General features: G+C 40.5%; 1 protein-coding gene across 1 annotated transcript in view; it reads left to right on the top strand.

Moving 5' to 3' along the window:
* The window catches only part of SLC1A7 (solute carrier family 1 member 7), a 49,826-nt gene that overhangs the window by 10,724 nt on the left and 12,211 nt on the right, over nucleotides 1-26,891 (top strand). The window contains exons 3-7 of the mRNA XM_015636448.2: nucleotides 5,500-5,715; nucleotides 16,849-16,891; nucleotides 17,686-17,905; nucleotides 19,984-20,083; nucleotides 21,373-21,606. Coding sequence (XP_015491934.1) covers nucleotides 5,500-5,715; nucleotides 16,849-16,891; nucleotides 17,686-17,905; nucleotides 19,984-20,083; nucleotides 21,373-21,606 — 813 coding nt within the window. The remainder of the gene's footprint in view (nucleotides 1-5,499; nucleotides 5,716-16,848; nucleotides 16,892-17,685; nucleotides 17,906-19,983; nucleotides 20,084-21,372; nucleotides 21,607-26,891) is intronic.

The following is a 26,891-nucleotide window of genomic DNA, read 5'->3' as shown; positions in this document are numbered from 1 at the left end:
GAGCCAGATTTTCCATGATGCCTGACACCTTTGGACTTCCACTGTGTCTAGTAAAATTGCTACATACTGAGGCTCTGAAAAGTGAATTTCCATTTCAAGCACTATTTACAGCTGATAATCCAACCATACAGAAACTGCTGCAGCAGTCCTGTTTGTAGTACAGGACAGAAAGCTACCACTTTCTGCATTTGTTGTTTTGGTTTTTTTAAACTTAGATACTATTTCATTTATTTCAAGATATCCAAACTTTAAAAAAGCTGTTTGCTATTACTGGATTTGCAAAAGAGATGAACCTTAGTAGCCCCTTGGACCTTCAAGAGGATTCTAGACTTGTCAACTCCTTTGAAATTCAGGCTGAATAGTATGGAATTTTTAATAATACGAGACTTTGGGGATCATTCCACTGGCCACAGTGACTGAGAGAGTCCCTTAGCTGTGTTCAGATCAGCAGAAGGCTGCAGCACATGTGAAATCTGCCAAACTACTGTAACACATCTCTGGCAGGAAAGGCAGACCTTGGGGCAGGGTGAAGCAGACACGGCTGGGCTGTGATCTTCCCACCACTACCACTGCCCTTTGTCTAGTGCAGCCATGGCAGGGGCTTGCTCTGTAGGTATTTTTCATATTAGAAGAAAACAAAAGGATATCCTGAAAAGGGAAAGTCATCCTGATCCCTCTCTCTTACTGCTGAAATAATTTTAACTACACTAGAGACTAAGAGAAAAATAAAGAATTAAACTATAAAGAGAGACAAAGTTTCTTATCTCTTTCTTTCATTACTGTAGAGTTTTATTTTCTCTGTTGCAAACATTACTCTGAAAATGGTGCCTCCATGGAAGTCAAGCAGCCTCTTCTGAAAGCACAGATAGCTGTGCACAGATAAGGAAAAGTGTGATGGTTCACTGCAATACAGAGATCACATCTGGCAGATTTTTTTTCACTGAAAGTGGTTTGTCTTGATTTAAAAGTGCCTTAATTTCTCTGTTTCCAAGCCTATGAAATGGGGATACTGCCTTCCTACATTAGAGAAGGTTCCACTGGTGAAGCATTTTGAGATGATTAAATGGCTTGTGCTATGGAAATGCACATTAATTGTCATGTTGAGACTTGAAGGCACTGACCTTGACAAAAAGATGAGCGACAGCCTGTCTGCATGATCAAGCAGCATTAGTGAGGCCAGCACTTCCCTTTCATGATGCTCAACTGCAATATAATCATCTCTAATGTAGCTGTTGGAGGCACTTCCCAGCCTCACTGGCAGAACTTGCTCGGGAAGGTCTTTTCCACGGGATGCAATTACAAAATGAGAATGGGAGGGAGGGAATGGGATGAATGAAAACAAACATCATTCTAGGAACAACTGTTGGTGGTTAATACTTGACCATTACTTCTTGACAGGATTAATGTCTTTCTAATCACACTAATCCCTTCTGATAACTTTATCCATAATCCATCTATTTCAAAGCAACATCCAGATGGCTTCTGGTGGAGAGGAAGACAAAATAAACATACAGAACAGGGTCTTAGCAGCAGCTTCTTGTATTTTCCCTTTCTGGGGATATAGGGTTTGATCTTCAGACAGGACAAAAAAATGTGCCTGCATCAGAGAGCAAGAGAAAAACCTAGAGAATTGCAGAGAAGATAGCAAGTTCTATTTTTATTTGTAAATGAAATACCTGATGCTGATCTGTGACAGACAGAACAAGCCTAGAGGTGCTCAAAAGGGTTTAGCTACTTGTTTGCATGGGACTAATTAGATTTCCAAGATATTGGAAAGAATTCCCTTCTTATTTACGTCAAAAATTCTATTTTAGTTTTGGGGGTTTTACACAGATTTTCCTCAAAACAGATGTGAAACTTAGTACTCGATTCTTTGGTTTGAACAATTAAAAATACTTTAAACAATGTAGAAACTGACTTTACCTTTTTAATTAGTCACATTTAATTCCTAGAATTGAAGATGTCTTCCCCTTCCCTTTAGGCTTGACAGGTTTTTTTCTATACAAGCTAAGAAATGGTCTCTGAACATTAAATTACAATTTAGTGGATTTTTTTTTCACAGACTGATTAAAGGAGTGAGATGTACAGTAATTATTTAGAAAATATGCAGATAGGTTTTTATTGTTTTGATCCTGTTTTGTCCATTTGGCAATCATTAAAACACACTATGGAAGCTACACATGAATCATATGTGGGAAAGCTGCTTAACTACACAGCATCTCAATGATTTCAATCTATGAATCAAACATCTGCCCTGTTCTTCTGAGGCCAATCAGATTCTTAGGTTTGACAAGAATTAAAGGTACACTGTTTTCCATTCCAGTGTGTTTTATGAGAGTCTAGCAGTGGAAGCCATGAGAATAGTTTTGTTCTGGTTTAGAAGAATCTCTTGGGAAACTCTTCAGGAAGTTTTTATGTAGCCAAGAGTCTCTGATGAAAATTAGACTTAGAGGGAGGACCTGAGCATGATACAGTGACTGGCTGTATCATGTTTAGTTTAACTAGCTAGGAGCTTTTTCCTCCAGGCCCCCCTGTTCACTAGGAAGTAAGAAGACTTTTTCTCGTCTTCCTTTGTCTACATTGTGTGAATGTTAGAACTCCAGAGATCAACAGTAATAAACTGCTGTGATGTGACTGTGATTACTTGCTTTGTACAACAACTGTGATGACCACTATGTCTCTTAATCTCTGTGTCTTTTGTCCTGTTCCTTCTGATATCAAACACATGAAATCAAACAAAAAATAGTGAATGAGTGATTACTGTCTCATCCTAGTTACAGGCATTTCTTTCTGAAATGATTCTGAGCTATTGCCTAAAATGACATGACCACTGTTACTCCCCAGCCTGTGGAGAACTGGTTCCAGTGGTCCCTTCCTGAGCACTGCAGACCATGGAGAACACGGGGTTTTGTCTGAGCCCAGACCTCTGTTCATGCTTCTGTCACATCACAGTTACCCTGTTGCTCCTCCATAGTTAATTACTTTTGATGACTTTCTCATCACAGCATGAACTGAGCATGACTTTATCTGGTGACAGGATAATCTCATTACAGATGATGATCTTGTTAATGAATATCCCCAAGACAGAGCAATCTCATTATTAGCCCCCTCAGGATTTGCCACCTATGAGCCAAGGTAAGATTAGATTCCAGCTGAACAACCTTCTCCCAAATCCTAAGGCCCTGCAGCTTGAGGCTGAGGTAACAACCCTAAACTCACCTGAACCACTGGACATATTTAATTAGGATTTTTGTCTCTAAGTACTTCTGGAAATACTTCTTAGGAGAGCAATCAAGAGAGGGTTCATCCCTCTACTGTTCTGTAGAACCAACACGGCCCAGAGGCATCCAGGACAAGAACAATGTGGCTTCCCACAGTGGCAGTGGCTTCAGGGCAGTACCAGGGAGGGAAGGGGAGTGAACTGTCTCCTTGGCAGTGCCCTCTCCCAGGAACTGCTCTGCCTACAAGTTACAGCTCTGCTGCTCAACAGGCAGCCCTTCACACCACTGCTGTCACCACCCTGCATCATGTATCTATAAAGAAGCCTAAAAACTGTTACCATGAAAAACATCCGACTGGTTAAAAATCAACCCGATTTTAATTTAATTTTTTTTTTTTCCCCTGGGAATGTGGGGGGTGGAACAGCACTGTAATCTAGTACAATATAGGTATCTACTCTGTGCAGCAATGAGCTGTCAAATTGGCTCAATGGTCTGTGGAACCTTAGCCTGAGAGAAGGGTTCAGTCCTGAAAATCTAATAACAACACAGGGTTTTTTAACAGAAAACTGTCACATTAATTTGAGATAAATATATTTAACTCAACTGTTTTATAAAAAAAGTGTTTTAGAATATTTACTCTTCTGCACGGACTCATCCAAGGAAAATGTCCTTGGATGAGGAAAGGAACAAAGTAGCATTCCTACTACTGTATTTTCACTATGTAGTACTGTGTTTGTACACTTGTGCACTTTGCAGACACACAGAAAGGTGATATTTTTATCAAATCCAATGATAAATAAAAGCAAAGAACAATGTTTACAAGTGTGAGAGTTACTGAGATGCTCATTTTCTAAATTATCCAAACTCCAGTGCACCCTTGCTCATATAGTGTTAACAAAACCCATGCTAGATGAGAGATTGGCAATGCAGAAAAGCAATACATTTTCTTAATTAATCTAGTGGATAGCTGGAACCTGAACACTAAATCCACCCATTTGATTTCATCAAATCTACTATAAAGGTTAAGCTGCACTTTATCATTGGCTCTAGACAACCTCTCTCAGCAGTGTGAGGTCAAGGAGATCTTATTCAAGGAGGTGCAGCTTAGTAAATATATATGAGAACAAGCCTGATAAACAGGTCTGTTTTGATGAGAAAGCTGGACACACCAAATAATGTGGTATTTTATTTTACCTGTACTTTTCCTGACATATATGTTTCGGAGAGTTCACAGATAATCATCCAAAGTTAAATCTCAATTTAAAGCCCCAAACAACACTGCTGTCAGTGGAAAATCAAATCCCAGATGCAGGTCACTTGGAAACTGCATCAGGGTCTATGTCAGAGCAAAGAAACCTCAGGGGCCAAAGAGTGCCCTGTATAATTTGCCCGTACAAGAGGGTCAGTGGGAGTTAAATCTCAAATAAAGAGTTGTATGGCTTGGCACAGGCAAACTGTACAAGCAAGAGGATGGACACTGGTGATGCTCTGGCAGTGCTGGGCAGGAAGCTGAAGAGGAAAGATCCTGATGGGATCCTTCCAACTCAGAATATTCTATGATCATACAACTCTTTTATTCTCTAATTCTATGAAAAGGCTGAAGTGATCACAGCATGTTCATTACTCCCAACTGGGCAGCCACACTTTCCATGGAGGTGTTTCCTTTGAATCCCATCCACTGTCCCCATTTAGACTGGAGGCACACTGAATTACAGTCTGCTCCCAATGTGCCCCCATGTAAAGTAAAAATACATTGTGCTTTGAATTGATTTTGAAAGAAAATTACGTTATTCTTTTAGGTAAAGAATTGACTATATGACAAAATTGCCCCTTAGTGTTTTTATTTCAAAATTGTGTCCTCACTTGAAGGGGTGAGTGGGTTTATTAGATTTTCTTCAGAGGTCCATTCAAACCTGAAGTATTTTATTACTCTGTAAAATCATGTGTAAAGTATGACACACAGAGTTTTAATAACTATTGCCACTGCTCCTGTGAACTGAGCCATCACATGTGTAACTTGTGTAAAACTGTCCCTGGAATTTCAGGAAAGAGTCAGTAGGATCCAGTCCCCACATGTGCAGCCTGAGCTTGCAATTGGAGAACGCCCCTTCAGACACAGAGACGGCAGATTTAGTGTTACTGGCAAGCTTATTAAAACACTGAAATGTAGAATCAGCTGTAAGAGAAGCAGGCAGGCTGGAATAATTCAGAAATTAGGTTTTCAGCTGTGTTAATGTAAGGCAAAAGATACAATTTGTGCTGTGTTTTCTTCCCACAGCTTGATGTCTGGGCTCGCAGCCCTGGATGCCAAGACTTCCAGTCGTTTGGGAATCATAACCGTCACTTACTACCTGTGGACAACGTTTGTGGCTGTGGTTGTGGGAATAATTATGGTGTCCATTATCCACCCTGGTGGAGCAGCACAGAAGGAGAGCACTGAGGAGGGTGGAAAGCCCATCATGAGCTCTGCAGATGCACTGCTGGACTTAATCCGGTAACGACATCCATTCTTTCCGCTTTCTGAAGGCAGCATTTCGTGCAGAACTGCAGGAGGAACTGTGGCTTGAGCCCAAGTTCTGAATCTAAGGATAAATATTATATTGAGACTGAGAAAAAAGTAAATTTCACAAGATAATTTTCAAGCTATCAGATGTTTATACTGGCTGTTTCATGTGAAATTTAAATTAATGGCCACCAACCAATAACAATGGAGCAGGTCTTTTATACCCCACAGCCCTCCATACAGCCTGTGCACCTCACCATCAAATCCATTATTAGGGTCAAGGGAGCATTAAAATGGAATATCCATTTAAATAAGAGTAGACAGATGCAATAGGCAAAACCTTAAATAAAGGGATGAAACACATTTTTCAGGAAATAATTCTTGAAAGTGCTATTCCAATAGCATATTGTATTATAGCAAAATAATATTGTATAATTGCAAAATCATGCAAATTTGGAGATAAAGGACACAATTAGAAAGACCACTGCTCTGTTATTTTTGGGTTTTTTTCTTGCTTCAGGGCTTTTTCTTATTTATTTTGTTGGGCAAAAAACATGTTCTTTCAGAGCAGCATTAGGGCATTGCTGGAATTTGATGGCCTTGCCTGAAATCCCTTTTTGTCCCAATATTTCAGGTGCTGAAAGTGGGATTAGTTTGTTGACTGAACATATTCTGTGCCTAGGATTTATTTTACTCATGCAGGTAGATCAAGTTTTGCCTTTGTAATTCCTCAAGGTGCTGATCTAATACTACATTGGTCAAGGGCTTTCAGGCCAAGTGTCTATCTGTAGCACAGAGAATTCTCTTTGGAATTCAACTTAGGAATTAAAAATGTTTCACAGTTTGTTTTTCAAAAACCAAAATTCCTGACCCTGACAGCATATGAGCACATAAAGTACTTTAATTAGACCTACTTGGACTTCAAATCAGAAGGAACTGGGAGGAGAAGCTTACCTTTTTTTCTCCTCCAAGTTGCATTTATTCAGGCCACCTGTATTTTATCAATGTCTTTGTGAGAATGGGCCAAATTATTCTAATCACAGAGCAGCAGCAGAGAACAATCTCTTTTGTAGCTTTTCACAAGACCATCATCTTCATCTGCATTGGGAAGATACCCATCTGTATCTCTCCAGTGACTTTGCCAGGATGGATGGATGTGCAGTGGAATTCCCACGTCTGTTTGTGACATCAGGTTAAGTCACATCATTCTGTTTCTGCTGCACAAAGGACTGTAATTCCTACACCAAGAGCAATTTACAGGAGCTTTGAATCACTTAGTAAGACAGAGTAGTATAAGAAGTAAGAGAGAATCTAAAAAAATGTGACCTTAATGATTGTCTTCATAGTGGCAGTGTTTGGGAACCATTTCTAGTGCACTGAGCTGTTTCTAAAGCCACCTCCTGAGACAATGAAAGGCACAGACGGACACAGTGCAAAGATATATCCCAATGGACCTTACAGCTCTGTCTGGGAAGGGGTTCCCTTACCACAGTTCTCATTCCCTTTGTCACACCAGCCCAGCTGCCTTTAGAGATTCAGAGTAGGCTTGTCATGGAGATGAGTTAGATGGAAAGTAATCTGGGTTTTCAAAATCAAAATTTTCTATTGTGTTTGCAATAAAAGACTGAGACCTGAGTTACAGTCTCATCTCTTCACCTCTGCCTTGCTGCTCCCTGGACACCAGGGGTGTTCTGGTGAGGTTTGGGAACACTTTATTCCACTGAGCCTCACTGCAGATCAAAAACATGTCCTGATCTAAAAATTTGCAAGTATCTTCTATAATTTCCCTTTCTACAAACATTTACCCAAGCAAGTCATAATAGCTTGTGTGCACATTTCAGGTATTCAAGTTTCCAAGCAGCCATGTGCTTCTAGTCTGCAAAACCTTAAATTCTTCACTGGTTTGGCCATGTGTCAACAATGACAAGGTCAACAAGCCCCTCTCATTACCAAAGGTTAAAAAGAGAGAAAAAAGCTCAGTCTCCTTTTGCTGTGCTAAGCAGCAGCCACAGCTGCAATCTTTCTATCCTGTGTGCACAAACAGATGGTTTTTATTCCTCTGCTATAGAAATAACCACACATACCAAATAAATAAATAATAACAACAGAACTGTGGGGAATGGGCTTTCAGCCTAGGCAAACACTATGGGTGAAATTCTGGCTCTGCTGCAGTCAGTTGCAAGACTCTTAAATATCTGTGTGGAAGTCTGGATTAAATGTAATGATGTATCTGCTGGTTTGAGCTAGAAAAGCTGATCCTTTAGCTCAATGATAAATCACTTCCATTCACAGCTGGAAACCATCCTTTTCAGCCCAGATTGGCTTATCTTCTCAATTCATTAATTTCCTCTCCATTTATCAATTGCATATGTGCCCAGAAGTTTACACAGGAAACATCTGGTATCCTGCAAATGAAGAATGCTAAATGTACAAGTGGAGAGGTGATATCTGTGACATTATTGTGGGGTTTATTTTAAAAGCATGAATCTTGGCATGGGGATACCTGTATTCACCTTCAATGATTTCAGATTTGAAGCCACTTTGAAATGATGAAAAACATTATTATTTCTTGTGATGTTATATATGACATTGTCAAGTCTAGAACTTTTGGCAGGAAAGATGCTGCTAGAAATTGAATGTCTTGAATTTTTGTGTGAGATTTTTGCTTTTAGAAGTGGTTTTAATTGGAAATCAAAGAATATACTGAATCAGCAAAAAATGAAACCAAAAAACTAGTGCAGACCCTTGTGGTTATCCTAAACACTTGCAACACTAATCAAAAACCACATTATTATTATTTTACATTATTTTGTAGATGGCATTTCCCCTGTATATTTGTCCATTAGATAAAAACAACCAACCAAACAAAAAATCCAAACAACAATGATTTGGTGAGGAGATAACAGTGGCACTGTGGAGCTGGGAAATACATAATCTCATCAACATTCTGAATTTCATGCCTCAAAAATTGCATCCATGCTTCCAACTTTTTTTTTTTTTTGCCACTCTAAACAGCTGTACTTGAAAGAGAACCCCAGGAGACTGGGGGAAGGAATGTTCTGCTGCCTGTGGAAGATGCTCATTTAGCCAGGTGGTTCCTGTGCAGGAACCTCCCCTTGCAGAGCATCCTCCTCTCTATTGAATGGACTAAGGACCAGCTCAGGAGGCAGCTGTAACTCTGAAGCTGTGCAGGAGATGCTGTTCTGAAGATGCTTCTCTCTTTAGCCACCACTTTATTGCTGCATTGAAACAGATGTACAAATCTGCCCTCATTTTATTCAAGGTTTCTGCTGCAAGCACTGCAGGGCCTATGAAAGTATATTTTGTTCCATTTAAAGCTCTATATAATCCTCAGGCTAAGGATCATGTTGTCTTAAAGCACCTGGTGCTTTATGAATTTTTATGGATTCATTCTCATGATGTGCAGTATCATGAGAATATCTGCCTTCTGTGAGGCAGGCAAGGACCATTTTCCTTTCTTACAGCTAGGGAACCAAAACACATGGAAAAGAAATTACTTCACTGAGGATTGTTCAGAAAATTCTGTGGGGCCAGAATAAATATTCCCTGCTCATAAAAAACCTGATAGGGTTCTTGTAGGACTTTGGGGCACCTCAATAGCAATGAATCAACAAACATCTCAGCCTTCTTCTTCCTGTGGGAATTACTGAAATTAACTTTATAGTTTGTCCCCAAAAATAAGAGTGACATTTTAGTAGCCTTTTATGAGTTAAGAAATTGAGAAAGGCGGGATACAATTTTTTTTCAAGTAATTCAGATTTTTAGTGTTTTATTCTAAAGGACAAAAAGAGGCATACTTACAGGAATAGTGTTCAACTTAAAATATTAGGTTTACTCTTGTAGCAAAATCACCTGACTAGGAAAATAGAAAATGCCTATAAGCTGAGGACAAACATTTTCAAAACTCATTCTGTGAGCCTGGATGATATTGTTGACATTAGCAGTTAATATTTCCACGACATCTGTTACCTTTGATTTAGAAGGGGAGATTTTGCTGCAACTGAAATCATGCCACCTGCATTTGTCACCTAGGGAAATAAAATTTGGCTTATTAAATAAAACAAACAAGCGAAGTCCCAGCCAAACTGGGTTCCCCCTTCTGTTTTATAGCAGGCTGACTGCAGATCTGGGCAGCAGCAGGCTCAAGGTTCACATACATTATTGGTTTTTCTGAAGTCTAACAAGACAGCGTGGTATCATAAACTTATTCAGCTCAAAAGCCCCAAATACACCAATCCAGTGAAGGCAGACAGGATCAAATCACACCTTGACCCATAACAAATAAATTTATACATTTCTGTTTACTGGAAGGAGAAATCAGAGCAGTTTACCACTGAATATTCAGGATTGCATCCAATTTAATAGCAGGTACCCAGAAAATCAATTTGGCTTAACCAAGAGAGGCTTTATTTTTATACCAGTAAGAGTTAGAAGAGGATATAAACACTGTAGAGGATTTATGTTTTCATGGGAATCCTGAGCACTCTTTAAAATCACTTCCTTTCCTTTTTTTCAAGCTAAGGGCTATAGTTTATATTATTGAAATTGTGTTTCTTGAAAATAGGGCAGAAAAAACCCAGGATGATCTACTGTAGTGTGGAAAAAGTCCAGGCTGTGCAGAATCAGGAATCACACCTTTAGAAGTTTACAACTGAAAACTGAATTGTATGTAGACACAGTAAGATATTTTAAAGTGCATTAGATGATCCAGGTTTAAACTAAGAACTTTTAAAAATAACTAAGCTGTAGATTAATGTATCTTTTGCCAAAAGCCACTGTGTACTGTGATAGAAATATTTATCAGTCCCCTATGGCAAAGTACCACTTTTCACTATTTTCAGATTTTCAGGGCTTTTTTTGTCTCACAAAACCAGCTTTATACCAGAAAATATACTGCACTGGGCCCAGGTCTTTTTTCTGGTTAATTTTTAAGAGTTTAATCTCCACAGGAGCCCCAACCTTATGCATTTACAAAGAACCCTCAAGCCTCTAAATGTGGGGTCTCTATTTGGCACAAAATGAATCCAACATGGAATAAAGATAATTCCATGATGAAAACCACTCTGATGAGATGAGCTATGAAGCAAATTCTGCTCTCTGGTCAGGCTTTAGTCACAGAGGGAGAGGTGCACAAGGGCCAGGAATTACACTAGGAAACTGGGAAACACTGCACTAGGAAAGCTTCTACCTCGCAGGGAAATTTGTTGTCCACCCTCCTGACAATTTGTCTGGACCTCTTCCAGTGTAAACATACACTTTTAATGGAATAACTTGCCTTGCTGGAATCACAGTGGAAATATGTCGGGCCTGTCATGTTACCTTTGGTATCATTCAGCCTTTTCAAGATGCCTAAAGCTGTGATGTACTTGTGCTTCCACTTTCAGACCGCCAAAGCCCTGTTGGGGCTTTGTCAGGACCTTTTCTTTCAGAGGAAGTGAAAGTTCAGATCTCTTACTAGAAGTGAAATGCCATGCAGCCCTCAGGACAGATAAAAAGTCCACATTTGACAAAATTATTCCATAAATGAGTTCTGCTCTGATCTTTGAAAAAAAAACCAACAAAGCAAGACAAAGTAACTTAGACCTGATTAGCGATTTTTGCATTCTCTAAGTACTTTTTTATCCCAATAATGAGGATTTTAGTGCCTCATTAATTCTGCAAAAGCCTTCTTTGGTTCTTTTAGCAGGAGGTAGTGTGATTGATACTGAGAAATGAGATGAGTCACTGGAGGTGACTACTGATGTTTCTCACATGGTCCCTGTTATAGGCTGGTTTTTTGGTCTTTCTGGATTAAATTTTGCCCTTGCTTTTAGCAGTGCAAATCCTGCTGGAGCCTCTGACACCAGCAGGAAGGTATCAGGTGTGTGACTAAAGACAGGATTTGTGGCTCATATGTAACAGTAGTGAGGAGTCTACACAGCTGATGATGAATTCATGCAGACAACATGACAAATTCTTGAGATTAAGATAATGTCCTGAAATGAGAATGACCTCAGCCTGTAGTAAATAGGAGCTAGAGTGCTGTTCATTCTTGGAACAACTTGGAAACTTTACAGCTCTCATTCAAACCATTCAGGCTCCAGTTTTGCTCTCCGTACCCTTGCTGTATATAGTGACAGGGTAAGGTCTCAAAACACTTAAATATTAGAATACTGTCAAATTTCCAGCCTTCAAACAATGTTCTTGCAAGCTCAGCTACGCTTGCTCAAATTTGAGAGCAGAGCATCCAAAGCTGCTTTATGCCTAGCGCGAATATAGGCCAATAAATATTATGAGGACACATATGTAGCAAAACCCCCAGTCTGGTGGCTTTAATTCCCCAGCGTGGGAGACTGCAGCCAGACTGTCTGCTGTGGCAGGGATTAGGTGCTGATAACATCAAAGTCTGAGAGCAAAACCAGATTGGGGCTGCAGAGCACAGAGTGCCAGAGGGAAGGGGTGTTCTAAGTCAAGGAAACAACATCTGCCATACCTGTGGCTGTCCCGCACTAGAGCCACTGGCCTCATTTCTGACTGAGAGGATCTGCAAAAGCTGAATGCTTTGAGTTAATGACACTGTGGTCAGGACTCAGAATGAGTATACCAGACATTCAGTAGCATTACTGAAACCAGAGTCTGGCCTGTTATTTCTAACAGAAGTTATCCAGGGGATGTGAAACGAGCTGTCCCAGCAGCTGCAGGCTCATGTTCTCTGGACAGTTCAGTTAACAGCGTCACAGTGACACAGTCTAACAGTGCTGCTCTTTGTGTCCCTCTGGACTGTGCTTCTCAGAGCCAACCACCTTCTAAAGAGACAAGAGGGCTCCCACATCCTAGGGACAGTGCTGAAGAACAGCTTCCTAACACAATTCAGCTTCCTAAAGCAGCTGAAATTAGGGGAACAAAACCAATCAACTCTAATAATTGTTAATAGGTCAGTTGCTGGGAGACAATGGGGAAAGGAAGAGGACCTGCCACTTTTGGCAAGATGCTGATTTGTCCTCTGTCTAATGGGAAGCTGCAGCCTCAGACCTGCTCAGTCCAGGTGCTGCCTTCACTCCATACAAGCTTTTAGGATTTCCTCAAAATCCAAGACTACCAAAGTGCAGAACATATGTTGCCATAGTTGTCTCGTATTACATGTACATACACATTCCTAATTCAATACATCTACATCTGAATCCTCTTATCCCATGCAGAATTAGGGAAGGGCTCCAAAATTTGCTCATGGAATGCAGCAGCCTGTGCATCACAGCAGGCTGTAGTCAAAGATGGTGATTGGTAGGTCACTTGTGCGTATGTGCTGCTGTCACAGCAAGGGCAGGCCAGGCTCGCTGTGCCAGCTGTGGCTCAGTAGCTCAGCTCTGTAGAACATTCACTGAGCTGATATTGAAGCTTCATGCACATTCACCCTTCTAGCCTCAGCTGAATCCTCCTGCTCTATCTGGCAGAGTTCCTGAGGCAGAAGGTGCTCTGGGAAATGTTATTCCTCAGGGCAGGCAGTATTCAGCTGTTAATTTTTTATGTAATCAGAAAGCCTATGTCTTCTGTTTCTGTTTTACAACAATATCCTTGTCTCAGACCTAAATTTATCTATGTTTTAAACCAGACTCAGTCACTGTTATGCAGTAGGTTTAATTCCCTACTCTTATGTGAAATTATTTCTGCTAGGAATGCTGAACTGAGCCACTGAGGTTAGAGACAATGTTGCTTGTGCTAGAGAAATGAATCCCAGATCACATTAAGTTTCCTGCATTCTTATTTTGTGACCTGTGTCTTGTAAGCAATCTGCAAGCAATGCTGGAACTTCAGAAGTATTTCACCTGCTTGGCTTTCTTAATTGAACAAACACAAGAGTATTTATAGGTGCTGACAGCAATGATGAGCTCACTTTGAATCACTCCTTTGTAAATGCTGGCAGTGTTTTTAATTCAGTGTACATTAGTGATAGACACAGTGTCTGAGTAGAGACACAGCCTCACCTTATGATCCTGGGATCAGACCCATGTGGGTACACCTGGATCTCATCCAGAGCTGCAGTAAAGCTCATAGAGATCTGCAGGGGACAATCTGGTGGCAGGCTGGGTGCTTGGAACAGAGGTGGGCAGAGATGGACAGGCTACAACATTCTGCCATTCATTTTGTCATATGTTTGGGCAAATGCATGTCTGGGTTTTCAGCCAGACTAAAGTTCCCACTCCATAGCATTCCCTGGGACTCAGGCTCAGTTGGCAGGAGACCACAGGAGGGCTATCCCAAGGACCTTGTGAGGATCCAGCCAGCCCTCCCCATCCCAGTTCCATACTAAAAAGTCAAATCCTCCATATCACACTCCCTTCAGTCTCTTGTTCTGAACCATTCCCAGGAGGTCCTTGCTAAACATCCAGCTCATGGCTGGAATTATCAGTGTGCAGCAAAACACACCCCTCAAGCAAGAAGTGTTTCTGAAGAGGCCTGACAGAACCAAGAAACCCTCCCAGTCACCTTCCATCTTTAGGTGGCAGTTCAATTCTTTCTTCTCATTTTTTGTTTTTAGTCCATTAAAGTTCTCATTCACCAACTGCTCTCTTAAATGTTTTTAATTAACAAAACTTAATTTTGGCTAATACTGGATTTTCTCAATCCAAGTAAACCAGCTTAAAATAAAAATAAGCTGAGGCTCTGGCAAACACATTCAGGTCATCCTTTCACCAGATAAATTGTGTATCTTTGGTAAGGCTAGTCCCAAAGACTGGATCACAGTGCATAATTTATTAAAAAATATTGGGGGAATTCCAGCATCTAGTATTAAGTGGGTAGTTGTAATTCCTGCAGGATAAAGAATGATAAAGAAACAAAATGCTTTAATCCTCTACAAATTTGTCTAACATTTAATCTAGCTACTAACCATATGATATTTCCTTTCTCAAGCAGTCTTAATTGTTCTTAATTCTACTAATTAGGACTATGAGAGAGAAAGTGGAAATCATCAGCAATTAAATTCCTGTTTCTGTGTAAAGCCACAGCTCATACGTGAGGTGCATATTCAGAGCTGTGCTGGAATCTCCACGTGGATCTCTACTTTCAGAATATTTCACATTCACACAGAAGGTCAGAGCACAACCATCACACTGAGCACTCCCATAGCACCTTTCAGCCCAGCATCTCAAATCACAAAACAAAGACAAATGAATATTAATGAAGCCTTTAACAATCTGGAAGCAGAAGTCCCTTATGAGGCACAATAAAGCAGTAACCACCTTTACTGTCCAGTGATTCCCCTTGCTATAAACATCCACTCCATCTTCCCAGGCCCAGCTCCATCCAGCTGTTCCTCTGTTGGTTCCCTGTGTCAGTCAAGCCCCAGGGCTCAGGCAGAAGGTTGTGCCTGCACCTGACAGGGAAAGGATGCACAGCTGCCTCTTGTCTGTGTCTTGTTTTGGCTACACATTTGACATTTGAACTAGAGAAGCAGCAGCTTCATGGACAGTCTGCAGAGACAATCCAATGCCTTTATGAGACTCATCTGCTCTCAAGCAGCAGATCAACAAGTCCCTCTCATGTTCAGTCTTCTGTTTCAATCATTAGGCAGTACAGTTATCACTTAATTAAATTTTTCTCCCATGGTTCTCCCTAAAAATGATAATTAATTACTGCTTTGTAGCAATTGCTCTCAGTGATTGATGCTACTGATGCAGAATCTAGCTCATACTTTTAAGTGTGACCATAATACCGTGTTATGAGCACTTAAAATAAAAAAAAAAATTCCTGTTTTCTAAGCCAGTGCTGCACAGTGACTCCATTAGCAACAAGTATGTGCTGCTGCTGCTGCAGAGAGGAAAGCAGCTCTGGAAAATGTCTCTGGTTCAGCATTCTTCTAAATGTCCATGTACACAGCAACTCTCTTTGGAATTGAGAATAGATTTTTACATATATTTGAGTGTTAACCTGTCTTGGGGTTTAAGAAGGACTGTGAATTAAAAGTCATTTTGTTGGAGAATTCAGGAGTTTCTCCTTGCATAAATACAGGTATATGAAAGAAGATAATTGGGTCATAGACTGTCACTGTCTTCTGCCCCAAGGTTCAGAAGCTTAGGGTTGGAAATAAATCAGTCCTGAAAATGATCCCATTAGAATCATCACACAAGTCTTGATTCCCAAATGCTGCATGGAAATATATGACTTTTTTTAGCTATTTTTTTGCCCAATTATACTGATTCCTCTTTGAAACCTGTAGAGGGAGTGCTCTCCATTTCAAATTAGAATCGACTGTCTTTCTGCAAGGTAGTATCCATTTCAAACTGAAGTAATAAATTAGCTCTGGATATAATTGTGTGAAATGTTACACAGAAAGTCAGAAGAGGTGACAAAAAGAGTCCCTTTTGGAATTAAAAATCTATTGGTCTCCCTGCAGTCTCAGTGTTGGGTCATTGCCTTCCTCAGTAGCTCAGCTGCAAGCAAAGATGAAGCCACTGGCCTCATTCAGGTTCTAAAGCCTCAGAACTGTAACAAAATAAAATTGAGCACTGTACAGCTCTAATCCCAATTCTTTTAATCAGGAATGAGATCCTCTTTTTGAAAAGCAAACTGTTCTTGACCCAACCACTGCAAAGTCTACATAACTTGCAATTTTAGCAATGAAAATGTACCAGGGGTACTACAGTCTATGAATTAGCACAGGAGTATTTAGAAGTGCCACAGTAGATTGACCCAGAGGTCTCAAGAATACATCTCTGACTGTCTTGAACAGCTCATTATCTAAGTAGGGAAGACAAAATATGGAATAGAAGAATATTCATCCTCCCAATCAGCAGATGGGGAAGGGAATCATAGCAATTATGTCACCCCAGTCACAACATGGAGACTGTGGCAGAGCCAGAATCTGCAGCCAGAGCTCCTGGGTCTCACCCCAGGTGTTTGGAAGCAAGTCCCAGAACTTTAGTTCTCAGGAGTTGTCTCTGTTGAGCTGGGCTCAGCCAGGCACAGCTGTATGGCACTGTGGGAGAAAGTGGCATCCTCTGCATCTGCCCAGCCCTTGCTCTCCAGGAGGGCAAAGAACTGATTTATCATGGCAGACCTAACACACAGTAAAAATAAGTTTGTTTCAGTTCCATAGAAATTATTCTTCTATTTGTTCATTTTTAGGAACATGTTCCCAGCCAATCTTGTTGAGGCCACATTCAAGCAGGTAAGTGGCTATATTCCTTTTGCTGATGAAAGACATGAGCCAGCATCATATGAAACATGTATCTTTGTAAAACATAACCCAGATACAGACATGGCATATGATTGCAGACACTGTTAGTACCTTCAGCAAGGAGGAATTTAGGAATTAATGAGTCCCATTCTATTAGCCTCAGCAGCCATGGTATCTGAAGGCAAAACAGAGATAATGTGGTCTCTAGTGCGACTAGAGAATAAATACCCACTCCTACGTCAGCTCCTCATTCACCTGAGGAGAGCTGGAATATATTTAAGAGCACCCTGCAACATCACACAATGGAAGAACAGAATACCATGTTCAATTAAATCAACAAAATAATGTAGTGGGGAAGAAGCTAATTAATCAGGTTGGAATTTGGCAGGAAAAGTTCATCTAAAAGTTCTGAGTTAGCAAGAGGCATGGCTGTATTTATTTCACCTGGGGGAATATTTCATGGGAACCTCACAAAGAGAAGGGCACTCAGAACCTCTAGGAAGTCATTCCTAATTATGTCTTACAGGAAAGTAGCTTTGTCAGGAGGCAAAGTGTTTGCTGCACCAGGATCTCATTATAGGAAAGTGTGGGGTTTTTACGTCTTTTTTTCCAAAAATTCAACTGTATTTACAGATTTTATCAGACAGGGAGAGGAGTTTTCATTCTCCTTTTCATGGCTGTCCCTTCAACGTGCAGCATTGTTGAAATAGAGCACTTAGGAGGTCTCATTAAACTATTAATTCCTGCTGGGATATTGTAATAAAAACTATTTTATTTTCTTTCAGTATCGCACCAGGAGTATTCCCATCATTAAATCAAACAAAGCATCATCTGAAAGCACTACTCGTCGCATTATAATTTATGGAGTCCAGGATGAGAATGGATCCAATGTCCAGAATTTTGCCTTGGATATCACCCCCCCTCCTGAAGTGATTTACAAATCAGAGCCAGGCGCTAGTGATGGCATGAATGTACTTGGGATTGTGATATTCTCTGCCACGATGGGTAGGTTTCAGACATGTTTGGTTTGTGACAATCCAAGTGTCTAAGAGAAAAGGATTGGGGTTGGGTTGCTTGGTTTCTTGACTCAGCTTTTTTAACTGCTTCTATCTAAACTTTGAGGGGGAGAAAGGCAAGACTGTTACAGAGCTGTTCCCCTACACTTTCAAAGACAAAAATTTTCAAAATCCTTGATGACTTTTGTTCCATGGAGTTGTGTTTTCTGCACATTCACTTATAATATTTTTTTTTTCTCAATTATTTTTGGCTTTTATTTATGACCCATCTGTAAGAGAACCTTGTACAGTGTGCTCAGAGGAGGTAGGAATTACCACCAGATCAGACCCATGGCCCCTCTACCAGTATGCCAACCCATATATTGTTTTATGAGTTTTTAATCTGTGGATATTCCTTTTTTGACTGAAACCTCTTGATTTATTTTTGGTGTCCTGCAATGAAGATAGCAGGACCTAGTAGCTTGTCAGAGTAAGAGCTTCTGTCTGGCTTATTTATTTAGTTTAACTTGCTGGAGGAACTCATTGGTGCCCTGAGTGTTATGTTGTGGATTTGAAAGAAGAAATTTAAACAAACATTTCCTAGTTAATCATAAAGTTCTGATGACTTTTATAAGAAAATGCTGATCAAATTTTCCTTAAGTAAATTTATTCTTGGAAGTTAATCTGGTCAGCAAAGGTAGTTCCATAAAACATCTTTGACTGTATGTTATGGTTCATACCAGAAAAAGGGGTCAAGATTCAAACCTGGAATTAGTGGATTTGTCTCTGTTTTTTTAACTTCTCCAGTGGGTGGTATTCCCTGTACAACCCTGCTGGAAACTGGCTGTCTCCCAGTTTGTAGTATTTTATAGTCCATTTCCAAAGTACAACATCACCGCAAACACTATTCCCCTCAAAACATACTGGATATGAATGAATTAATTACATTTACTTATTAGGACCAAGGGCACTTTTCTACTTCTGAGAACAGACCATTCATTGTCTGTCCAGAACTGAATGTGCAGCTTTCACAGAGCCCCTCAGTCTTGCTGGCCCGGGGCTCAGGAGGTGGAAGCTGAGAGCTGGTTTCTTCCTGGCTGATGTACAAAAAACAGGATTGTCACCCACAGCATGGCTGCTGGGTCACCTCTGGCTGTATCAGCCACGAACAAACCTGAGACACCAAACCCTCAACAATTGTCATCACCAGGGACTATTTCAGGCTTTTGTTTTGAGAGCACTGCAATTGTGAAATCCCTGGATAAGGCAGCTGAAAGCCTCCCTCCCTGCCTCAGCAGGGGACGTGGCTCTGAGCTGTGGGCTCCAAGGGACAGAGCTGCTCCTGCTCAAAGCAAGGACACTGCACATCAGAGCAAGTGGCAGCACACACCCCACTGCCAGCCCCTGCTTCCCCAGGCAGCTCCCCTCAACAGGCAAACTCCCTCGGTGCAGCCAGTTTTTGAAGTGCTTCTTTGAGCAACTGACTCGATCACTTATAATCCTTTCAGGGAGGATAATTAACTATAGGAAAATGTCACCTATTTATATGCATTAATGGAAACTAACACTGTCTGGAGAATATATGGTTAGATGACACATACCAGAGCTGTATTAATTTCCTTTCTGAGCAATGGGGCACATACACGGGTTATATTTGCTTTCTTCTTTACTGGTTAGTCTTTATAGCAATTTGGCCTTTCTTCCCATGAATTTGCATTTCCTTACTTCCCCAAAAACTGCAAAGCCTGGCTGATTATAAAGGTTAATTATGTAGACAGAAAGCTACTAAAAATATGAGAGACTTCATTACTAACTTCCCATTACTAGAGCGAACCTCAAAACCTGGCTTTGCCTCCCAAGTCCTCATTGGTGCTGCCGGTTGTAGGCAGAGACAGATTCCTTCACTAGAAAATGTTCCTCAGTTTGTCTTCCACAGATCACTCCGAGGAGGTAAATCCCTCACAGGGCTCTGAGACTGATGGTTAAGGACACAGCCTTGCTACCAGGGGTTGAGTTTCAGCAGGGAGGGAAAGCACTGGGGCTGTGTGAATACACCTGAGAAACTGAACCTGAATGCTCTGATTGCAGGTATAATGTTGGGAAGAATGGGGAACAGCGGTGTCCCTTTGGTCAGCTTTTGCCAGTGTTTGAACGAATCTGTCATGAAGATAGTTGCAGTTGCTGTTTGGTAGGTAACCGTTTTACTAAGAAAATCAATATTTTTTAAAAATAGAAAGAACATTTCAACAGAAAAAGATGCACAGAAAAAGATGCTCAAAAATTTATTTCCAGGGAAATAAATGAGGATGAAAAACCCTAAGTTTTGCAGGGCATCAGCATTTAAGGATGCACATACATCTGTCCCTGGTCTGTAGCATCCTTTTGACGAGGCACCCTCTATGTTACTCCCAAGTGACAGAACATGGTATAGCTGGGTGGGGTTCTGTACACCCCAAGGGCACTGCCAATGCCTGGGCATGCCAAGAGGGATCACAGCCACCCAGCCCACACAAGGGAGAAGCATGGTGGGTTGCTCTAGCTGGTATTTTCATCCCTTCCAGCACTGCTGCAGACCCAGCCGGCCCTGCCAACACACCTGCCCCAAAGATCAGAGGAACAGCAGGTGCCAAGAACAAGAGCTATCAGCTTAGCACCTTCTTCTCACTTCAGGATGTCCCCCAGTGTGGCCCAGCCTGACCTGGGGCAGGGAACCAGCGCTCAGCCTCTCTTTCCAGCTACCTGGTCCAGTCTGACTGAGCTGGGTCAGGGAATGATTGCTTGGGTGGATATGTAAAAGGAGGTAGTTTATTTCTGGAAAAATGAGGAAGTAGTATCAAGTCTCTGGAGATGGCACAGCTGCAAGTGGAAAATGGCTGGCTGCTCCCAGATTTTTTTTTAATCTAAAGCTTTTTGGCATCCATGACCTTGTACACAGCTGCACACAGAAGTACAACAGTTTTGATAAAGCACCTGTCCAGAGTGGATTCAGAAACTAACAATACTTCTGCCTATTTATCTGCCCCAAATGAAACCCCCAGGCAGTCCATGAGCATGTCTAATGCATGTTGGTGTTTCTCCTCTGTCTTCCAAAGGCAACACAAACGTTTACTTAAGAGCTCCCAACAAAAATCCATGAACAGCTACATGAGCACAAACACATGAGGGGAGCTTAGGATTCATTCCCTTCTTCACAGTAATTTACCTGCCTGAAGCTAAAAAGTCAGAGCTGCCTTCAGAACCAAAACATTTTAAAGGTGTTCCTTGCCAGCACCATAATCTCAGCTGTGCTGAGGGGGACCCTCAGAACAGAAAAACACTGTTCAGCCCAGTGTTCTGGGCATCCTCCTCTCTGTGGAGCCAGAAGAGCCAAACCCAGAGAGTGCTGGCACTGTACCACCACTGGAAGGAGCAGCCAGCTCTTGCCGTGTGATGGAAGGGAGCTGTCTCCTAATAATGACTGTCTTTCTTTTTGCTCAGGTATTTTCCATTTGGAATTGTGTTCCTAATAGCTGGCAAAATCTTGGAAATGGATGACCCCTCAGCCATTGGGAAGAAGCTGGGTTTCTATGCCATTACGGTGGTGTGCGGCCTGGTGGTGCACGGGCTGTTTATTCTGCCAATGATGTATTTCTTCATCACCAAGAAGAATCCCATTGTCTTCATCAGAGGGATCCTTCAAGCCTTGCTCATTGCTCTGGCCACATCCTCCAGGTATTATAGTTTCTAGACAGATCCAGTAAAATACTTGCTAGATCCTTACTACAGCTACCTCTTGGGAAGGGCACACTATTGGTGTAGCAGAGCAGATACATCTGTATCTGAACAATGGTCTCTGTCCAATTCACTGGTATAAGTTTCTAAAATGTGTGTATCAACATTTAGAAGTTATGTGGGAGCCACTGGACAATAATATTTGTCACATTGTTTTCCCTTGGTTTAAAAAATATTGGACAAAACCATTTTTTAATAGAGGACTAGAAAGGAAATAATTCTTTTTCCATATAAAAATTATTGTGCTTCTACAAAGTTAATGTATATGAGGGGCATGCAGTTTGTCCAGACTTCAGTTTTGGTATTAGTGGGGAACCTCCTATTTCAGTCATGTGGAAACATTTTATCCTTTCCACTCATCTTAGTCTTTGTCTCTTGGTACATTAACAAAAAACTGTGGTTGAATGCTATTGTCCAGCACTGGGAAAGTATTTAAGTGTTGTGCTCAAGGAATAATATCTTTTGCAACCTTTTTAGGGAAGATGTACAATGAGTTTTAACCATAGCTGAACAAAGATACAGTGAAAATGGGAACCAGCTTGTGAACAGGCTATGAAAATTACTCCCAACATGAATAAAATGGTGCATGAGATGTGCTTGAAAGGGCTGGAATTGCCTTGCATGGAGCAGATACAAAAATGACAATTAAAATAACATTTCTGTGTAGCCAATATGACAACGCAGTTTCATGGCATCTGTGGCTGAAGGAATGTAGATTAAAAGGAAGGAGACGAGGGAATTATTATTTCAATACAACAGGTATTGATTTCCACTGTGACATTTTACAAGGTATTTTCATACATAGCAGTTTGCTCCAAAATGATCTGTAAAGAGCAGCATGCTGAGAAACACAAAATCAAGAGAAATTACATGGGGGGTGGTGCTTAAACTCTAATTATACTTAAATAATTAAGGGAAGCTCTTTTACTAGAATGTAAAAAGTTTGTAGCTTGAGATGTCACCACATCCCCACATTCAGTAAGATGAGAATTTTACACTCAAAGATGTTAATGTTGGAAAAGGCTCATCAGTTTCACATTTGACACACTTGACTATCTGCCCTGCTTCTCTAGGAATTCTCTTTCCGAAAACTCTATTGCTGGCAACTCAGTTTTTAATCTGCACCATTCCTTTAATTCTCTCTTTTTTATTTCCTAGAAAGAGATGGCTTTCACTAAAAATCTGAGTATTTATCTTTTTAGAAATAAAAAATCCAACTTCTTCATGAGCATGTATACCTTTAACAATGGAGGTTTAATAAAGACTTACAAGATCAGACACTCCACCATTTCAAAATCATTACTTCTCTTAATTTTCCATATCATGCATGAACATTGCATTTTAGGAGTCCTTTAATGGTCTGGAAACTGATGAGAGAGATGTGTCTGTTTCTGCTCAGCCTTTTTAAGGGAAACCTATTCTTGAGGGTTTTTTCAGCCCCATTTCCTCACCCTTTACAAGCTGATATGAGTGCCCTCTGATAATGGGAAATGCACAGGGAATTCAGCTTTCCCTCAAACCTGTGCTGGCTTTGGCTCTGACTCCCAGATAAGACCCTGCTTCTGGGGATATCAAGTGCTTTGAGACAGCACTTTCTCCCTTCAGCTGTGCAAGGAATAATTACCTATAGGCCCAGAGAGGGTGTAGTTTGGGAACAGAGCTCTGGCACCAGCAGGACTTGCTACCAGATTTAGTATCTTTATTGACAGAAGCTAAACTACCACCAGATTTAAGGTGGGTCCTGAGGGAAGGCTCTGAACTTGTAGATTTAGGCCTTGGACATTTTTGGATTTAGCTATTTGTCCCTCCCTAAGAGTGTGCATATTTTGCAAATCCAACCCAGGCCCAACAGGGTTTCTAATGTTTTTCTGCTCAAATCACAGGGTCTTGTCTAGAGATAGCTGAACTTTTCACCTTCATTACACTGAAAGGGATGGATACTGCACATAACTGAGCTCTTGCCAAAAGAACACGCACAAATAATTGGGGCTGGACAGGGAGCTGCCTCTCCTGACAGTCAACACATCTGTATTTGGTTAAATAAGAATTGCCACGGGGGCATTATATAACACTTGTCATGTGGGTATTGGATTTTCAGATCATCCTAGAGGAGAACAAAGAGTTGATTTTAAGAATACTGATTTGTTTCTTGGAGATGTTTCTGAGTTGGTTCAGGTCTACATCTAAATATAGAAAGAAAACCATGGGTCAGTGTGCTGATATTTGTTGCAGATACTCTGCACCTGTGGTAAGCTTGTTTTTAAAGCTGAAGATCAAACTACGAGAAGCGAAAACAATACCATTTACACAGCACAAGAATGTAACACAGGAAAACCTGAAAACCACTAAGCAGCCATCTGATGTCAAGGATTTTACTGAATCTCAACATTATTTATGCTCTTTTCCCTTTAGTGAAAGGTTCTGCACCCCATTCTCAGTCCCCTTATACTTCTCCAGAAACCCCAAGCACAACAATATTTTGGTTTGCACCAATATCAGTGGAGAGGCAGAAAAACAGATCTTTTTCCTTTGGGAAACAATGGATGTGCACAGCTCCTCCTTCCTGCATCACTCTGTGGGGTGCAGAGCATGTGTTGCCCTTGCCCACCCTGCTCTGGGGTGTCCAGGCTGCACAGTTGGGGATTTCTGATTCTGCTTTCTTCCCCTCACACTACCCCTGATCCTGTCACCTCTTACCACACTGAAAAAGCAGAATTTGGCCAGCAGGCAAAATTCTTCTTGATTTTAGGTTTCCACGTTCCAATGGCAAGAGGGAATTTTGTTTTTCTAGGTCATCTTTCCATATCATTAATGAATTAAAGCGGAATCTTTTCAGTGGTACATCCCATCAAAAGAAGCAATTTTCATCTTCTCTGAAGACAAATTATAAACCATGAGTTTTTCAAGGGTTTTGCTGCTTATGAAACATTAAGATCTTGGCTATTGCAGAGTGTAAATTAAAGGCAGATTTAGAAAGGGGAGATGAGATCAGTTTGCTGATTTTTTGGAGCACATATCAAAATGCATTTGAATGATAAGATAAACAGAGCAGGCTGAACAGCTGTTCTTCCACAGTGACTGGCTGTCTTTGTGGCTCTCACTGGTAAGAGCTTGACCTGGGCCAGCATTAGCTTATGCTCAGTCTCTGCAGCTGCAGCATTTTATCCCAAAATTGAGATAAGACTCTGAAAATGTATTTTTAATTGTTAGAGTTAATGCTGGGAGAAGATACCTCTCAGCTGAAAGCTTTGGGTCAGTTTTTAAAAGACTTTAAATATTAAGATCGGTGCTTTAGAGTATTTTTTTTCTCCTAATAAATATTAAACATCAGGCTTTAATGTTAATGCTCCACTATTTAACACTAGATAAAAGTAGCTTTCAAGAAAACAAACTTCACCTAGGTTAACTAGAAAGACAATCTAGACAAATTGTTTGATAATGTATTTTATAATATTGAAATTATATATTAATATTACTCCAAAACTACAGTAGGACCATTTTTTTTTTTCCCTTTTGCCTCCTGAGAGCCACCAATAGCCAAAGCCTTAAATAAGACATATTCTTCTGGTATGTGCCAGATAATACAATATGAGTAAAAATGAAACATTGTTGGACAACCTCTTCTCAGATGTTCCACATAACTTTTGTCAGCTGTATTCAGGAAAAGTTCATTTCTATGAAACAGGTGCTGAAAGGGTAATCAGGGATGTAAAGTAGCAATCTTGTAAGTTTGGGGTTAAAAAGACTTATTGGGTCAATCCAGGCTGCAAGAGGACAAAGCTTATTTTTAACATTATGTGTCACAACAGCTGACTGTGCAAGGAGAAATACAGAAAGCACATAAAAGCAAATTTAGAGCAAATTGAGAGGACTACCTCTAGACCATAAATTAAATTTCTCATCTGAGCAAAGTTCTGGAAAGTCTTTCAGCAGGAGTAGGTAGGACACACATCCTACTAACTCCAAGATGCAGTGTCATAAATTTGAGTGACTCAATAGTTGTAGTAGTTGCCTAAGAAAGTACAAGAATCTGGAAATTTCTTTCAATATCTTGCATGTTTTTCATCATCATTTCACTTACATTCTGACCATTTTCTTTATTGTTAATATTTGTTATAATATCATGTTCGTTAATACTTAACAAACAACAAATCCAATGTGTTGTTATGTGCCTTAGAAATTTTACTTCAGTCAGCATACAATTCAAATGAAAGATACACCTGTGAGATAGTGCACAAGTTTAAAAGTGAATTCTTTCAAAAACTATGCCACAAAATCTGCTTACAAAAATGGAAATAGATACAGATTTTCCTGGTTTCATGAGATTGTTTTGCACAGTATTTTTCACATCTCAACCAAATTTTCACATGTTAATCAGCTAAAATTTGCACTTTTGACAGCTCAGCTCTGTGCCCTCAGAACAGGCAGACACTTAGGTTTAATATTCTGGTATATCTGAGTGTGGGCAAGGTGGTAAGATTACCTTTTGTCCTCATTTCCACCCAAAGGAATTAGACAGGGTTTTGTTACAGAAAAGCCAAACATCTGAGGGAAGACTGTCTTTAAAAACAAGTAACTCTCCAAAACTGAGTAGCTGCAGAAAAGGGAGACAATGAGTTAAATAAGTTTTTTTGGCAAAGCCTCTAGTCAGAACATCTAAAACATCTGAGTCTGCTCCGAGTTGCAGCTACTCCCAGGGTTGCAGTTCTACATTATTTGTGAGCCACAGCCTCTTCTTTTATGAACATTTTATGGTAAACAAGAAGCAGAGAATTTCAGTCATTCACAAATGAAAAATGACAGGTATGCCCAAGAGAGAAATGACATCTCATGAGCACCTTGGGGATTACGGGGTTATGCTTTGCTGTGTTTGTTTTTCAAAGTAAATACTGATTAAATACTAGGAGTGCCTGAATTAAAAAGTTTAATATACCCCAGTTACAGGAGGTAATCAGATTTCCATTGCTTTCTTGCCTTTCCAGCATATTCATATACTTAGAGAAAGATTCTGGTCTGGATTTTCAGGCAGTGACTGCCAGTTTGTAGTAAATCATTCAGCAGTCAGACTTCATAAAATTGTAGAAAACAGAGATACTCAAAACACAGCCTTGTCTTTTTTCTTTTGTGTTTCCATGGCAGGAAGTTACTCTTCCTTTCCAAACACTGTTACTTTCCTCGAACAACAGCTTGCACAAATACAAAATGACAACTCCTACTCATGGAAA

Source organism: Parus major, chromosome 8 (assembly GCF_001522545.3).
Source record: "Parus major isolate Abel chromosome 8, Parus_major1.1, whole genome shotgun sequence".
Lineage (NCBI taxonomy): Eukaryota > Metazoa > Chordata > Aves > Passeriformes > Paridae > Parus > Parus major.
This window is presented reverse-complemented; position numbering and strand designations above follow the sequence as displayed.